General features: G+C 45.2%; 1 protein-coding gene across 3 annotated transcripts in view; it reads right to left on the reverse strand.

Annotated features, from left to right (window-relative positions):
• eda2r (ectodysplasin A2 receptor) overlaps positions 1-16,017 on the reverse strand; it is a 54,312-nt gene extending 38,295 nt beyond the window's left edge. For 2 of the 3 annotated variants that reach the window (XM_070882039.1, XM_070882037.1), the window contains exons 1-6: positions 15,890-16,017; positions 10,613-10,698; positions 9,327-9,437; positions 3,774-3,952; positions 2,970-3,055; positions 502-666 (exon numbers count right to left, since the gene is read on the reverse strand). In XM_070882039.1, the coding sequence (XP_070738140.1) occupies positions 502-666; positions 2,970-3,055; positions 3,774-3,952; positions 9,327-9,437; positions 10,613-10,651 (580 nt within the window). In that variant the 5' untranslated portion in view covers positions 10,652-10,698; positions 15,890-16,017. Of the gene's footprint in view, positions 1-501; positions 667-2,969; positions 3,056-3,773; positions 3,953-9,326; positions 9,438-10,612; positions 10,699-15,760; positions 15,828-15,889 lie in introns of those variants that run through there. The other variant, XM_070882038.1, reaches the window with a different exon arrangement.
• Between the last annotated feature and the right edge of the window lie 700 nt (positions 16,018-16,717).

The raw sequence follows: 16,717 nt of genomic DNA on the forward strand, positions 1-16,717 counted from the left end.
AAGTTCCAGTGTGCTGTACCAGAGTGGTGAAGGAGTGTGGGCTCAGTGCAGAACAAAGAAAAAAAAAGACTCACATTTACGAACTGCCTTTCATGACCTCTGAACGTCCCGAAGTGCTTTACAGGCAATTAAGTACTTTTGAAGTGTAGTCAGTGTTGTGCACAACTGAAGATTCAAAGGAGTACGAAAGAAGACAAGATAAAACAAGAAATATAGCAAGGAAGCAATGCCAAGCTCGGGGCTTAATATATAATAGATCGTAAAGGATGGGAAGAGGGACTGACTGCTTAGAGGTCCTGGGAACTAATACATTAGAAAAGGACAGTGCCGTAAATCTCAACTTCAACACAGTGAAGATTCTATGATGAGGAAAAACATGTGAGATAGTGTATTTTGGGGCTTACGAGGCACTGAGGTGTGAATGCAGCCACTGAGCCACAGCTATCACCAGTACCTATAACTTGCAGCACCAACAATCACTGCGTGATTAACTTCGATTACCATTGTTCTGCTTTTCTGCAAGCAGCTGCCTGCAGTAGATGAAACAGAGGAGCAAGGCAGCCAGCAGGATTGTTGTCAGAGCACTGCAGATCACAGCAACAAGGGCAGCGTCATAGGGAGGAGCCTCAGAGCTCAGGTCCCTCACCACATTTGATCTGGAGATGCCTGTGAAGCAAACAGAGGGGAAACTGTAAGATGGAGGAGGCAGTCCAACTGCAGACTTTTTAATTCCTCAATTTTTTCAGCCTGCTACCGAGCTGGTGACGTGCATCACTATGGTTGGTCATCGGTTCAATGGGTGTCAGCATCTTACATTACCTTTCCCAAGCTTCGAAAATAACTGCTGACCGGCTGTTCATTAGCGGGTGGGCCAATCGCCGCTGAATCGAATCCTTTCCTCACTCAACAACCACATGGGTAAATTCAGAGAGACTGGAGTTTGCTCAACTGGAGTGTGGGCCACAAAATTGGCCCAGTGACCCATGCCCCCATCAAGATTTGATCGCGGTGTTCAAAATCATGAGGGATCTGGACAGAGTAGATCGAGAGAAACTTTTGCCATTGGTGGAAGGGTCGAAAACCAGAGGACACAGAATTAAGGTGATTGGCAAAAGAACCAAAGGCAACATAAGAGAAAACTTTTTTGCACAACGAGTGGTTAGGATGTGGAATCCATTGCCGGAAAGGGAGGCAGACTCAATCACGGCTTTCAAAAGGGAGTTGGATAAATAGCTGAAAGAAAAAAAAATTGCAGAGCTACAGGGAAAGGGCAGGGGAGTGGAACTAGCCGAAGTGCTCTTGCAGAGAGCCAGCATGGGCTCGATGGGCCGAATGGCCTCCTTCTGTGTTGTAACCATTCTATGATTCTAAGCGAGACTCCGTACAATGGCGGCTTTCACCCTATACTTTCCAACAGGCCACTGAAAAGTAATCGCCCCATTCCACCCCAACCCCGCCCCCTCCAGCTCCCCCCACCAGAAGACAATTGTAGCGTGGCCACTACAGATCCCGCTGAGCTCCATTAACTCAGCACGGACCAGAGATTGAATAGTGAACCTTCCTGCTCTGTATAGTTTGGTAATACTCCACACTCTACTTTTACCCACTGAGGGAGTATTGCTTAATTAGGTTCATTCTCAAGTCAGTTTCCTTCAAACTTAGGGACCTTTAAAATCAGGCTTTTCCAATTGCAGAGCAGCATCACCGAGGGGAACCTAACACCACATGCTGCGGCTGCTCTTGTGTACCTCCAAGTGACCGTAAACAGGTGCCTGAGGGTCAGGCAGTCTATCCATTCTGTCAGCTAGAATTAGCATGTGGAACGGTGAGGCAGGGGGAAATCTATTTACATATACTTAAAAACAAAGTGCTCATTTCCTTATAGATAGGCCTTAACAGAGGAGTAATTTTAAAAATATGAAATTGATACCGCAGTCTAAGAACAGCAGACCTCTCATCACGAAAACAATTTCATATTGGAATAATGGTGTTGGCACATTAGATGTCATACTCCATGTACTTTTAGCCACACAGCTCAGCAGCTGTGTGTTACTGTAAACAGCAGAGAGACAGAACATAATGCCTGATAACATGATGCACTACCTTTATCCTTATTTGATCGTTATTTATGGACTGGGATGGCATGGAGCTCAAAGCACCTTAACTATTTAATATACTGTACTGTGGTTTTTATAATCTCACTCCTCTGTGACACTGTTCTCTACGCTTAAAGAATACAGTTCATAATCCAGTTTCCCCAAAGATAACTGTGCAAGAAATGTCTATATAGTTTTTTTTCCCTCTGTGCCACGAACTATCGCTGGCAGAGAGAATGGATGTACAACCTGTTCCCAGGTCTCTGCCAGTACTACTCTATTAATAGTCATTGCAAAACATCTGATAGCGGTTTCCACTCGCTCTCTGTGGGGAAATGACGACCTCTGTTTGACACTTCCTCGTAATAGGGATGCGAGATTAGAAGCTTGCTACGTGGGGAATTATAGACATGGATACTGCGTCATAATGTTCCCTAACAGCTCGGTGGGAGCACCTTCACCACATGCACTGCAGCGGTTCAAGAAGGCAGCTCACCATCACCTTCTCAAGGGCAATTAGGGAGGGGCAATAAACACTGGCCTTGCCAGCGACGCCCACATCTCAGAACGAATAAAAATCAAAGGGTAATCAAGAGCCTGTTTGCTATCCAATTGGTGTGGGAAGGTGGTGCACTGCGAGGATGGAAGTGTCGGCCGACCAATGGCGGGAGGGTGGGGGCGGGGTGTTTGGAGGCAGGAGGTCAAGTGATGAAACCGCCAGGAATACGTTGAACCAGTATTGGCAACCCGATCTCCCCCACCCACAGTACACTGCTTCACTCCACAGTCCCTTATAAGGTTTCCCACAACACACTGGGTTTAAACGCTTTCTCGAGTCCTGTGTGAGACATGCAGAGCGAAGCTGTCACTTACACTGAGATTCAGTGGCAGGAACTGGATCTGTGCAGGGAATGCACTCCATGTCCTGTAATCCTCCAAGCCGGGTCTTCCTATAGAATCTGCATAAAGGAAAACAAAAAGTTTTACTGAGAAAGCTCAGGAGAGGGCCAAGGCCCATTACGCAGGCTGAAATGGGTGGAAGACAATACGAGATTAACCAAGGAGGAGCGATTGGATAACGCCAACCTAGGAGGTTTAAAAGCCTCGAGATTGGAAGAGAAAGACGAGATTTGAGGGAGTTCCAAAAAAAATTAAGGGATTTGTGATCTTGCTAAAAATCCAGAGAATATCTTCGTGAACATTTTTATGTAACAACTTGAACAACAACTCCTCTCCCCGCTCGATTGTTGGGACAGTGCTCAGGAACCTTACTGTCGCTGGCTGTGTGAGACCTGACCTGGGAAGTCCTTGAAATGGAGATGGTGTGTCCAAATTGAAAAAGAGTTCTGTTCTGCAGAAAAGCCATTACAATAGGTGGTTAACTACAATATTTTGGGGAAAAAATAATTAATATGCACTCTTAATCGTCTGAGATTATTGCCTAATTAACCATATGTTAATGATTATTCTTCATGTAACTGTGCATAAACAGCCTGTGTGATTCACCATGAACTTACCGCTTCCTAAACCAGAGTTCATGAGATATATTTTCCTCGGTTTACTGTTAACCAAAATGTTGGCAAGTATAAAAATGGATTACGTCAACTTTTCTAAGATTGGTGAAGAGGGAAAATAAACCTCGAAGAACAGGACAACAGTCTCTGTCCTAACACTTACCCTGGCAAGCATTTCCCACACACAGTGTTACTAGAAACTGTGCAGTTTGTTTCCTGAATCCGATTCACAAGGGCACAAGAGAGGCATAGTTTGCATTTCTGCTGTCCACTGTTGTCGTTGTACCGGTTGGGTCTGCAGATCACACACTGTGCACCAGCCCCAACTCCAAAACCACAGTCCTGCAGGAATAAACAACAACCATCAACTTAGTAAGCCTCCAAATAAGGAGCACTGCAACACAATGGCTTGGAGTTGGGTATACAGGGAACAATTTCAAAATTTGCAGATCACTCAAAACTTGGAAGTATAGTGAACAGTAAGGAGGAGCGTGATAGACTTCAAGAGGACACAGACAGGCTGGTGGAATGGGCGGACACGTGGCAGATGAAATTTAACGCAAAAAAGTGCAAAATGATACATTTTGATAGAACAAGGAGAGGCAATATAAACTATTTGGCACAATCTAAAGGTGCATGAATAGAGTGACCTGCGGGTATATGTGCACAAATCGTTGAAGGTGGTAGGGCAGGTTGAGAAAGCAGTTAATAAAAGCTTATGGGATACTGGGCTTCATAAATAGAGGCAAGTACAAAAGCAAGGAAGATATGATGAACCATTATAAAACACTGGTTCGGCCTCAGCTGGAGTATTGTGTCCAATTCTGGGCACCGCACTTTAGGAAGGATATGAAGGCCTTAGAGAGGGTGCAGAAAAGATTTACAAGAATGATTCCAGGAATGAGGGACTTCAGTTACATGGATAGATTGGAGAAGCAGGGGTTGTTCTCCTTAGAGCAGAGAAGATTGAGAAGAAATTTGATAGAGGTGTTCAAAATCATGAGGTGTCTGGACAGAGCAGATCAAGAGAAACTGTTCCCATTGGCAGAAGGGTCGAGAACCAGAGGACACAGATTTAAGGTGATTGGCAAAAGAACCAAGGGCGACATGAGGAAAAGCTTTTTTACGCAGCGAGTGGTTAGGATCTGGAATACACGGCCTGAAAGGGTGGTGGAGGCAGACTCAACCGTGACTTTCAAAAGGGAATTGGATAAGTACCTGAAGGAAAAAGATTTGCAGGACTACGGGGAAATGACGGGGGAGTGGGACTAGTTGAAATGCTCAAGCAGAGAGCTGGCACAGGATAGATGGACCAAATGGCCTCCTTCTGTGCTGTAACCATTCTATGATTCTATGAACACAAGGAGTAATTCTACGCTCCCAGGGACAGGTGCTGTTGAAGGGTGTGTGGATCAGAGGTAGTCCTCTTGTTCTCTGACCCAGGCTCTCAATCGAGCAAAGGATCCTGATGGGAGCTCAGAACCATCCCTTTAGTGTTTCCCATTGAACTTGAGCCTCAATCCCTCCATATGAAGTACAATGGATAGTAATAAAATACACAGCCAAAATGTTATTGTCACCCTTAAAAATTCCATTGGTTTTCAGCGCTTTCTTATGGGGCGTGATGACTCATGGTGGGGGATAGATCCATAAGCACTGGCAGCCATTCAGTATCTCCCAAAAGTAGACGCTGTGAGGCCGGATCATGAGCCTCAGTGGACAATTAGACCCTGTTGGGAGGAAGCATCGAAAGCCTAGCCTGATTCTGTTCTTATCCTAGGCCCCAGGTCAGCCTCAGAGGTCTCACACGTGGCGGGAAGCGTATCGCAAAACCAAGAGTGTGTCGCCTGCCATTCTCTGTCCTTTGATATCAATGGACAGAAACTCGCGACTGCAGTTTCCCGCTGAGGACAGGCAGGGTACGGGTGGACCCTGCCACCGTTGTGGCGTCTTGGAAAACCGTGCACCAAGTAGTACCCTTCTCAGCTCCTTCCGCTCACAATCCCCTCTTCAAATCCTCCGGGAGGTTACAGGGTCGAACATTGCTCTTGCCTCCGACAGGATGTGGCAGTTCAGTTCTGGGGGCATCTCGTTTGCTTGCCAGCCGTAACTTTACCATGCAAACTGCGGGGGAGTGATGGGAAACGGCGTTTTAATCAGGGCTTTTGCGGCTATTCTGCCGAAATAATGGCGGACAAGCAGAAAAATCTTCGCAGAATTCACTGCTGCGGTTTAAAGATGTGGTTCATGTTTATTTGACTAATATAGTCCCCATCACTTATACTGTCTACGCTCATCACAGGAAGCTGCCTATATTGGACAAGTAGCACTGGCTATTTGTCGTTACCAATAAAGAAATTACAAAGGTGCCTACAACACATTTTGGGAGCCAGCATGACAGGTCTAGAACTAGGGGCCATAATTATATGATAGGCACTAACAAATCCAATAAAGAATTCAGGAGAAACTTCTTTACCCAGATTGTGGTTATAATGTGGAACTTGCACAGGGAGTAGTTGAGGAGAAAAGCAAAGAAACGACAAGGAAAGTGTGAGGTCATGTACTTTGGCAGAAAAAATCAAAGAGCAAGTTATTATTTAAATGCAGAAAGATTGCAAAGTGCCGCAGTACAGTGGGATCTGGGGGTACTTGTGCTTGAAACACGAAAGGATAGTATGCAGGTACATCAAATGATCAGGAAGGCCAATGCAATCTTGGCCTTTATTGCAAAGGGGATGGAGTATAAAAGCAGGGAAGTCTTGCTTCAGTTATACAGGGTATTGGTGAGACCACACCTGGAATACTGCGTGCAATTTTGGTTTCCATATTTACGAAAGGATATACTTGCTTTGGAGGCAGTTCAGAGAAGGTTCACTAGGTTGATTCCGGAGATGAGGGGGTTGACTTATGAGGAAATGTTGAGTAGGTTGGGCCTCTACTCATTGGAATTCAGAAGAATGGGAGATGATCTTATCGAAACGTATAAGATTATGAGGGGGCTTGACAAGGTGGAAGGTAGAGAGAATGTTTCCACTGATAGGGGAACTAGAACTAGAGGGCATAATCTTAGAATAAGGGGCCGCCCATTTAAAACTGAGATGAGGAGAAATTTCTTCTGTCAGAGGGTTGTGAACCTGTGGAATTCGTTGCCTCAGAGAGCTGTGGAAGGTGGGATATTGAATAAATTTAAGACAGAGATAGACAGTTTCTTAACCGATAAGGGATTAAGGGGTTATGGAGAGCAGAGGGGAAGTGGACCCGAGTCCATGATCGGATCAGCCATGATCATATTAAATGGCGAAGCAGGCTCGAGGGGCTGTATGGCCTACTCCTGCTCCTATTTCTTATGTTCTTATGTATTTAAGGGGAAGCTAGATAAACACACACAGGGAAAAAGGAATAGAAGGTTATGCTGAGAGGGTGAAACGAAGTAGGGTAGGAGGAGGCTCATGTGTAGCACAAACCAGTTGGGCCAAATGGCCCATTTCTGTGTGGTAAATTCTATGTCATTCTATTTGGGTATCACTGTTATTGGAGCATTGGATATTGGAGTAAGTGGCAGAGACAAGAGAGCTGGTAGTTATGTCATGTTAATGTTCACAAGTTGTCACCAGTCATCGGGATAACGTTTGTACTCCTTCAGCATATTTCAGCAAGCTGTACACTGTGCAATAAACACAATGATTAATAGTACAGGTTCGACCTCCCGAAACCAGCAACCTCAGGACTGAGGCCGAGCCGGTTTTCGTGTTTTTCCGGATTTCGGAACGTCTTTCTGATGTCACGAATCCGGAAAGACCCGAGCCCAGGTTCAGATATTTCCGGATTTCAGAACATCAGAAAGGAGGGGGGGGGGGGGGGGGTGCTCGCCGAGGAGCTGTTCGGGTCGTCAGCCCCGTCGATGAGGTTGTTGGGTGGGGCCAAGCCACCGAGGGAGTGTTTGGGCGGGACCCCGTCACCGAGGACCTGATCGGGTGGGGCCCACCTCCGAGGAAATGTTCGGTTGGGATCCCGCTGCTGTGGAGGAGTTCCTTGTCTGGCCCGAGGTAGGTGGGGTCGGGCAGCCGACGGAGGGAAGCCGGGGCGAAGTCGAGCAGGGGAGAGGTCGGGCTGCGCGAAGTCGGGGCGAAGTCAGGGCAGGCAAAGTTGTGGCAAAGTTGGGGTGAAATTGATTCACCGAGGCGGGGGGAGTCCGGATATTGGAACATTTTCCGGTTTCTGGATGACCCCGCCACAGATCGGCCCGGTGTCCGGATTCCGGAACATTCTGGATTCCGGAACTCCGGATTTTGGAGGTTGAACCTGTATCAGTTAATAATTTATTTACTTTGCCCTTTTAAATAATTAGGAATTGATTACCTCCAAGCACTATAACAAAGAGCCACAGCACTTACTCTGATATGTTCTCTCACCATTTGCCACCTATTTATTATAGGAGGCAAATCATGTCAAGACTGATATGCCTGCTATAAGGAGCAGGGATCATAATGTGAAATTACATCAATCATACTATTAAAATTAATATTTAGCTCCCGATCAACAGTGAATTGTTTCAATGTTAGCACAAGAAGGAAGGAGAAAGCAGGCAATCGCTCTGCCTTAGGAACCAGCAAAAGGACATACACAGACTAAGTGAGTGGGCAAAAATTTGGCAGATGGAGTGTAATGTTGGAAAGTGTGAGGTTATGCACTTTGGCAGAAAAAAAATCGAAGAGCAAGTTATTATTTAAAACGGAGAAAAATTGCAAAGTGTTGCAGTACAACGGGACCAGGGGGTACTTGTGCATGAAACACAAAAGGTTAGTAAGCAGGTACAGCAAGTGATCAGGAAGGCCAATGGTATCTTGGCCTTTATTGCAAAGGGGATGGAGTATAAAAGCAGGGAAGTGTTGCTACAGTTATACAGGGTATTGGTGAGGCCACACCTGGAATACTGCGTACAGTTTTGGTTTTCATATTTAAGAAAGGATATACTTGCTTTGGAGACAATTCAGAGAAGGTTCACTAGGTTGATTCCGGAGATTAGTCATGATCTTATTAAATGGCGGAGCAGGCTCGAGGGGCCGTATGGCCTACTCCTGCTCCTATTTCTTCTGTTCTTATGAGGGGGTTGACTTATGAGGAAAGTTTGAGTAGGTTGGGCCTCTACTCATTGGAATTCAGAAGAATAAGAGGTCATCTTATCGAAACGTATAAGATTATGAGGGGGTTTGACAAGGTGGATGCAGAGAGGATGTTTCTACTGATATGGGAGACTAGAACTAGAGGGCATGATCTTAGAATAAGGGGCCGCCCATTTAAAACTGAGATGAGGATGAATTTCGTCTCTCAGAGGGGTGTAAATCTGTAGAATTCGCTGCCTCAGAGAGCTGAGGAAGCTGGGTCATTGAATATATTTAAGACAGAGATAGACAGTTTCGTAACCAATAAGGAGTTATGGGGAGCGGGCAGGGAAGTGGGCCTGAGTCCATGATCAGATCAGCCATGATCGTATTAAATGGCGGAGCAGGCTCGAGGGGCCGTATGGCCTACTCTTGCTCCTATTTCTTATGTCCTTCTGTTCTTAGGAACAACTCTCTTAAAATGCAAACGTGTTATGCAGTCACGACTGTTGTTTTGTTACATCTGTCAGTCGACCCCATCAGTCATCGATAGTAGTTGCAAAATGTCCTCATATTGAGTGGACTCATTGCTGGTTCACTGTGGGATTCTGTACCTTCGACAGTTCCATTCCAGGTCCACACTCTTTACAAAATTTGCAGGTTCCATCGGCATTCCAAAACTCATTCTCGCGGCAATCCCTCATGTCGGTGAAAACACTGAGAGGCTAAAGGAGGAGTCAGAAAACATAAATGATGAATGTTATATTGTGGTACAGGTACTTCCTCGGTACAGTGCCAGTACCCCTGCTCATTTCTTTTTTTTTACATGTTGTTTTAAAGATGTTATGTTGAGACAATGCAAATAAGAATTTAAAAAATGATTTGATGGTGATGACAGCTTCAATTACAAAAACAGCTGGCATTGGCAGATTCGACTTAAGACATGAAATATGAGCAACATTCACAAGATCCCACTGGATTAAAAGCTCTTGAACAGAAGAGTACCCAAATAGACTGGAGGAACCAACCTGGGAGCGGCTCCTGGGACCAATATAGAAAGAATAACATTTCAGGCCACGATCAATCCTGGTACGAATTTTATTTCCAGCCCCAGTGGAATATTTTGGCAATGGTTCAATGAAATCCTTGACCCGATTTTAACACTTTCCATGTAACATTAAAATTGGGGCTCATGCTTTGGATTGGGAGAGGAGAAACTCCGGGGTCCCTGGGATGCAAGTGCGGCATGCAGAGACTGATGTGGGCATTAATCCGCCTCCCCTCCGACCCCCAGCATGAAGCCCAAGCCATTTTATTCCCCGCACTGACTCTGCCCCGAGTTGGTGAAGATGCAATTCAAACCCCAGAGTTGAAATCTTCATGAGGCTGGCCCCCACCCCCACCTGCCTGTGGCGGGTGGCCCAGACACCCCCAAAAACTCAGGAGTTAAAATAGGCAGGGGGAGGGGTTGTGAACTCTTTGAGTTCAGCACCCAGCAACTTGTTTGACATCTCCTGCCACCTCCATACACACAATTCCCGGGGTTAAAATCGGGGCTGTAGTCACTGAAAGAAAACCAGGAAATGTTGGAATCGCACAGCATCCGTGGGGAGAACAGACAAGGTGACATTCCAGGTACAGATCCTTCTTCATAAATCACTGAAATTGGATGATTCCAAAAGTGCTCAGACCAAGTCAATGTTGACAGTGATATAGAAAAGACCAGTTTTGGAAACAATTTTCATTGCCACTTTGGGTAACGAGGGGGCGGGAGGATGAAACACTGGAGGCCACCTGCCCAGTGTACCACCGAGTCCCTGAGCTGAATGATCAGCCTTCTAGCCTACTGCAACACTCACTCTCTCACGTGAACAAGCTTTTGGAGTAGAGCAACACGTACCAGAGACAAGAAAACAAGAAGCTCTATACTTGGTCCCATTTCCGACGCTCCTTCGCAATATCCAAGAACTGATCAGGATTTTCAGCCTACAAATAAAACACATAAATTTTCATGTAGATTTGGAAATTGAGCAAAAGCGATGTTTTTTCCTGCGCAGCTACCTTCTTTTTTAGTAACGAACAGAATTTTTTTTCCCATCCATATATAGGTGCGGTGCTTTGAAGCATCAATGGGCATCATCACAATCAGATTATATCCCTCTCTCGGTGACTTGCTGTAGAAGCATGTCAAATAAAAGCTGGGCATCCTCCCCCATGTGACTGAGTGTCTCCACAAGGTCATTGTGCACACTTCCTGAAGGCAGTGGCAAAGTGAAATTGGTTAAGGGAAACCTAGTCACCAGTCCTGTGTAACCTATGACTACACCCTCTAATCCTTAACGTAACCAATTTTTCCCTTTGCTTTTTTGCCTTTTTTTAAGAATAATATGCACTAAAGTCCATCATTGTGGGATTTGGGATTTGTTTTTAAAGGCAAGGAGAGAGTCTTTTGTAAAACTCCTAAAGACAAGGGATGTGCAGCGAGGAAAAGATAGTCATTGTGTAATTTTTGAAAATCAAAGAACATTTGTTCAGCATTGTGGGTTTTATTTTTTAAAATGATGGGGAGAGCATCCAGTGAAATTCATCACTGTAGAATTTAAAGATGAGAACTCACTCTGTAAAGGTAAGCAGAGAGCTCAAGTAAAGTTCCTGTGTAGCTAGATCACAGAAAAACACATCGACCAACTCCATCAAATTCAGCACAGAAAATATTAATTTACAATATAGTCGGTTTAAAAAAACACTGGCAGCTTCCCAAATAAAATTATCCCTTCACTTCCTCCTTCTGCCGATTTAGTTCTTCAATTTTTCACCGATTCTCATCATTCTTCAGTTGTTTTTAAAAGATTTTCCTCAAAATCATTCACTGAAACCCAATAACACAGTTTTAAGATGACAAGATTTAGGGTACCACAGAATTTAACAGCATAGGAGGCCTTTCAATCCATTGGGTCCATCCGTGCTCGAGCAGTCCAATGCTAATTGCTAATCCCACATCCTGATCTCTTCCCAATCTGCTGTTTGTTCCTCGGCTTCAAATATTTATCCAATTAGGAGGCTAAGGAAGACTTAATTGAGGTGCATAAATTATGAGGGGCCTAGATAATAGGAAGGGCCTATTTCCCTTAACAGAGAGGTCAATAACCAGGGGGCATAGATTTAAAGTAAATGGTAGAAGGATTAGAGGGGAGTTGAGGAGAATTTATTTTTTCCACCCAGAGGGTAGTGGGGGTCTGGAACTCACTGCCTGAAAATGTGGTCGAGGCAGAAACCCTCACCACATTTTAAAAAGTACTTGGTTATGCATTTGAAGTGCTGTAAACTGCAAGGCTACAGACCAAGAGCTGGAAAATGAGATAAGGCTGGATAGCTCTTTTCCAGTCGGTCCACACGATGGGCCAAGTGGCCTCTTTCTGTGCCGTAAACATCTAGGATTCTATAATTCGATGATAAGATGTAACACTCCCTGCCTCAAACAACCTTATTACTTAAAGAAATTCCCGCTAAACCCTTCCCTCATACTCAATGGCAATGATGAATTTATGACCTCTCATCACTGACTCAGTAAGAGGAAACTATCTTTCCCTATTAACCCGAACAAAAACCTTCATATTTTATAAACCTCTATTAAATCGCCTCATGATCAGTGAAAATAGTCCAGTAGATCAAGTCTCTGAGAACTACTTTCACTTTGCTGGTGTCATCCTAGTTATATTTAGAAGTGATGCCAAAATAAAGTCTAAAATAAAGTTTTTAAATTTGTACATCTTGTTGGAAGACGATTTGAATTTGTATTGAAAGACTTTGTTGTGTTATACAACTTCTACATTAAGGTGTAGTATTTCCTTTATGCGTCATGTTTTTCTTGGCTTTGTCCATTTCATGGACCTGGTCCGACTGTGATTTCATAACAGGCATGGCTGTGCTCCAACCAATTTCCTTTTTGCCTCTCTCTAACCCCCTCCGACTCAATTTTAACCCTGCTCCTTTGACAGGGTCGGGGCGGGAGGTTAAAAAAGCAGCAGCATACTTACTGCCACGTCCCTGCCGTGCTCCCGCCCGCTGCCATTTTAATTGCGTACTTTCCAGAGGCAGCCGAGGCGCCGGCCACAGGCAGGGTGGTGGTGCCATGAATATATTTAAATCAGGCTCCAATGACACAATCATGACCCCGACGCAATTTTAACTAAGACTGGTGGCTAGTGTCGGAAAGGTTGGCAAACGGATTTGGACCCGAGAGAGACCCAGAAAATAAATACATTTTTTATTTTCTCCTGTTTCTGTGCGAGCCGGGAGGAAGGAGCAAGGATGTACCTCTTGGCCCCACAAGGGAACCTTGGCTGTACAGGGCCTTGGTGAGACCACACCTGGAGCACTGTGCACAGTTTTGGTCTCCTTATCTAAGGAAGGATATACTTGCCTTGGAGGCAGTACAACGGAGGTTCACTCGATTGAGTCCTGAGATGAGAGGGCTGTCTTATGATGAGAGATTGTGTAGAATGGGCCTATACTCTCTGGAGTTTAGAAGAATGAGAGATGATCTCGTTGAAACATCCAAGATTCTGAAGGGGATTGGCAGGGTAGATGCTGAGAGGTTGTGTCCCCTGGCAGGAGTGTCTAAAACTAGGGGGCATAGACTCAGGATAAGGGGTAGGCCATTTAAGACTGAGATGAGGAGGAATTTCTTCACTCAAGAAGGTTGTGAATCTTTGGAATTCTCTGCCGCAGAGGGCTGTGGATGCTGAGTTTCTGAATATATTCAAGGCCGAGAGCGATAGATTTTTAGAGTCATGGGGAATCAAGGGATATGGAGATATGGGTTGGACAGACTGGATGCAGGGAGGCTGTTTCCAACAGCTGGGAAGTCTAGAACAAGGGGGTCACAGTCTCAGGATACGGGGTAGGAAAGTTAGGATCGAGATGAGGAGAACCTATGGAATTCTCTACCACAGAAGGCTGTGGAGGCCAAGTCGCTGAATATATTTAAGAAGTAGATAGATTTCTAGACACAAAAGGCATCAAGGGGTATGGGAGAAAAGCGAGATAGAGGATCAGCCATGATCATATTGAATAGCGGTGCAGGCTCGAAGGGCTGAATGCTCCTAATTTTTATGTTTTTATGTTTCTATGAGATCGGGCAGGAAAGTGGAATTGAGTTCGATGATCAGCCATGAATTGAATGGTGGAGCAGGCTCGAGGGCCGTAGGACCTACTCCTGCTCCTATTTATGTTCTCATGTCCCTGGTCCAGTGCTTCCTGCCCCCTCCACCGGCCACAATGCCGTCCCAACACCTGCCTCCTGAGCACTTGCCTGTGCCGGAGACCGTCCTTCTGGGCTCCTGGTGGCGATCTCCCGCTGCCCGAAATTCCGCTCTTGCCCAGCTGCTGCTTCCCACAGGATTCGGGCGGGAGACTAACTGGGCCCATGCAGATGAAGCCTGAGAGTTTACGCTTGTGACCTGATGGGGGCTTGCCACCCACCCAAGAGTTAAAATCGGGGCTCATGTCAAAGATATGGAAAATATTTACCTGCCCGCGTTCAAGCTCAAACAAGACATCAGCAACAGCAGGCTTGCAGGCTGCAAAGTCAGTCATAAGCAGGGGCATGGCATGCACACACAGTTAGCACTGAGAGCGGGACTGCAAGCTCGTTCTGACCTCATATTCGAATCTCTTAGGAAATAGGGGGAGGACAAACAGCCAATGCAATAAAAAAGTCTAAATTTGCCATCTTACCAAGACAAGCAGAACTAAATGAGGCAAGATAGTATAAGGGCCTTACCATTGCACCAGATTGTTTGGGCCCACTTTAACTCCTGTCTTGCTGGTGGCATTGCTAGTGATCTGGGAACAGACCACTCACACACGTGTCACAGCTTTTGGGTACAGAAGGCTTATGACCCAGGGGGTGGGGAAAGGGGAGAAAATAGGGCAAATTCTCCTCCAGCATCTATAACCCACAGAGATCTCTGCGCTTCCCTAATTTCGGCCTCTTACACAACCCGATTTTAAACTCGCTCCACCATTGGCAGCTGTGCTATCAGCTGCCTAGGCACTACACTATGGAATTCTCTCCCTTAACCTCTTCGCGCCTCTAACTCTCTTCTCCTTAAAACCTACCTCTTTGACCAAGTTTTTGGTCACCTGTCCTTACGCAGCTCGGTGACAAACTGTATCTGATAACACTCCCATGAAGCAACTTGGGACGTTTTACTATGTTAAAAGCGCTATATAAATGCAAGTTGTTACACGCTATGAAAAATAGATTGGCACCATTTGGGGCAGAGAGAAAAGCACTCATCACTTTCAGCACCGCACTGGACAAGCACAACTCGCCTAATAATTCTGCAAGGCGATGACGTCCCATTAAATGTACAGGAACCATGCGTAGCTCAGTAAAAGGGCAGCAGGTCCTGTTTGCACATCCACCCACTGTAAGCAAGCTGCTTGTCAGTTTTATGAAGTTGAGCCTCCTCCACCTGTTACATAATTAATCACAGTCTTTACCTAAGTTTTCAGAGACATTAAAAACTCCAGCTCACACCCAGCACCATCTATAATACCCTCGCCCCCCTTCCGATTAATGGAGGAGTGAAGTAGCAGTCAGTTTTCCTGGCCCAGGCCCCCTCTCGGTACATGCCCCAACTTGTCCACTTCCACACCGCACTGTGATGGACTTAAGAAAAACTAAAGGGGGGAATTAAAACAACCCTTCCTGCTTATTTTAACAAACTATACGAATGCAAACGTGCTTTAAACAGCCAAATACTGTTAGATACATGGTTAGTTACAATTAAATGCTGCTTTCTGCAAATGTGTCCAAACGTTTTGTGGGCTAATTACTGAAGTTCATCAGGAATAAATTAAATCTGTTCGGAGCAACGTAAACGTCCCCGATTGTTAACAAGTCGTGGCTTGTAAATCCAGTTTGTTATATAGAAACGATTTTTTAAACAAAATTAAAAATCAGAACTTTACGAAATAATATTTATAAACCTTTGGTCCTTTCCTAAATTTGAATGTTTGATTGTTTTAACCTCCTTACCAGGCAACGTTTCACAATAGTATATATTTGTATTGAATTTGAAATTGCGGATCGCTCAGGAGCTGTATGAATGCAAATTAATGTTTCATTCAATAGTTGTAAATTAGCGCCTGCTTTCTCTCTCTTTACCTTCTTCCAGTTTGCACACGGAGCGGGCAGTGCTGTAGTCATGAAGTTTTTAAACAAGTATTTCATTCACTCCTGTGCAATATCTGGAGGCCGGACTCTGGAGTTCTGTTAGTCCCTTTCCCTTCCTGCTTGCATCGCAACTCCGCCCCTCCTCCTTGCCGATTGGTGCCAAGCCCTCCATTAACCCTTTGCGCCTTGCACAGGCTTTCACTCGCTTTGCCCCGCAATGTCAATATCGGGAGGGTTCCCTTGCTGAAGGAACTGCACAGTGTGGAACTGCACGCCCAGTCCCCGGTCCATGAAGGTACCAGATCCAATCATCCGTGGCCTTTGCTGGGATAACGGCACTGAAAGAAAAGAAAGACTTGCATGACCACCGGCCAACAAAGTACTTTTGGAGTGTAGTCACTGTTGTAATGTAGGAAATGCTACAGCCTATATGCGCACAGCAAGCTCCCACAAGCAGCAATGTGATAATGACCAGATAATGGCATGGAAATTCCGATGTCCCTGGCCCGTATGAAGTTTCTATGGACCCGGGAAGGCATCGGAAAAGCTGATTTTCAGCGATCAATGCGCAGGCACTGAAAACCAGCTTTTCTGATCTGTCAAGCTGGACAGATCCGAGACAGATTGGGAGCGAGGTCAGTTGCATGGGCAAGATTGTGGTATGTACCCATATCTTGTCCGGCTAATGTCCTCAAAACTCTTGTGCCTGATAGAAGCAGGTGCATAGCCTACTTTCACAGGCGTAAAAGTTTCAAGACTTATCAAAAATATTATTAAAATAAAATGTTAAAAAACATATTTATATTAAAACCCTGCCCA

The sequence above is a fragment of the Pristiophorus japonicus genome, chromosome 6, assembly GCF_044704955.1.
Source record: "Pristiophorus japonicus isolate sPriJap1 chromosome 6, sPriJap1.hap1, whole genome shotgun sequence".
Taxonomy (NCBI): Eukaryota; Metazoa; Chordata; class Chondrichthyes; family Pristiophoridae; genus Pristiophorus; species Pristiophorus japonicus.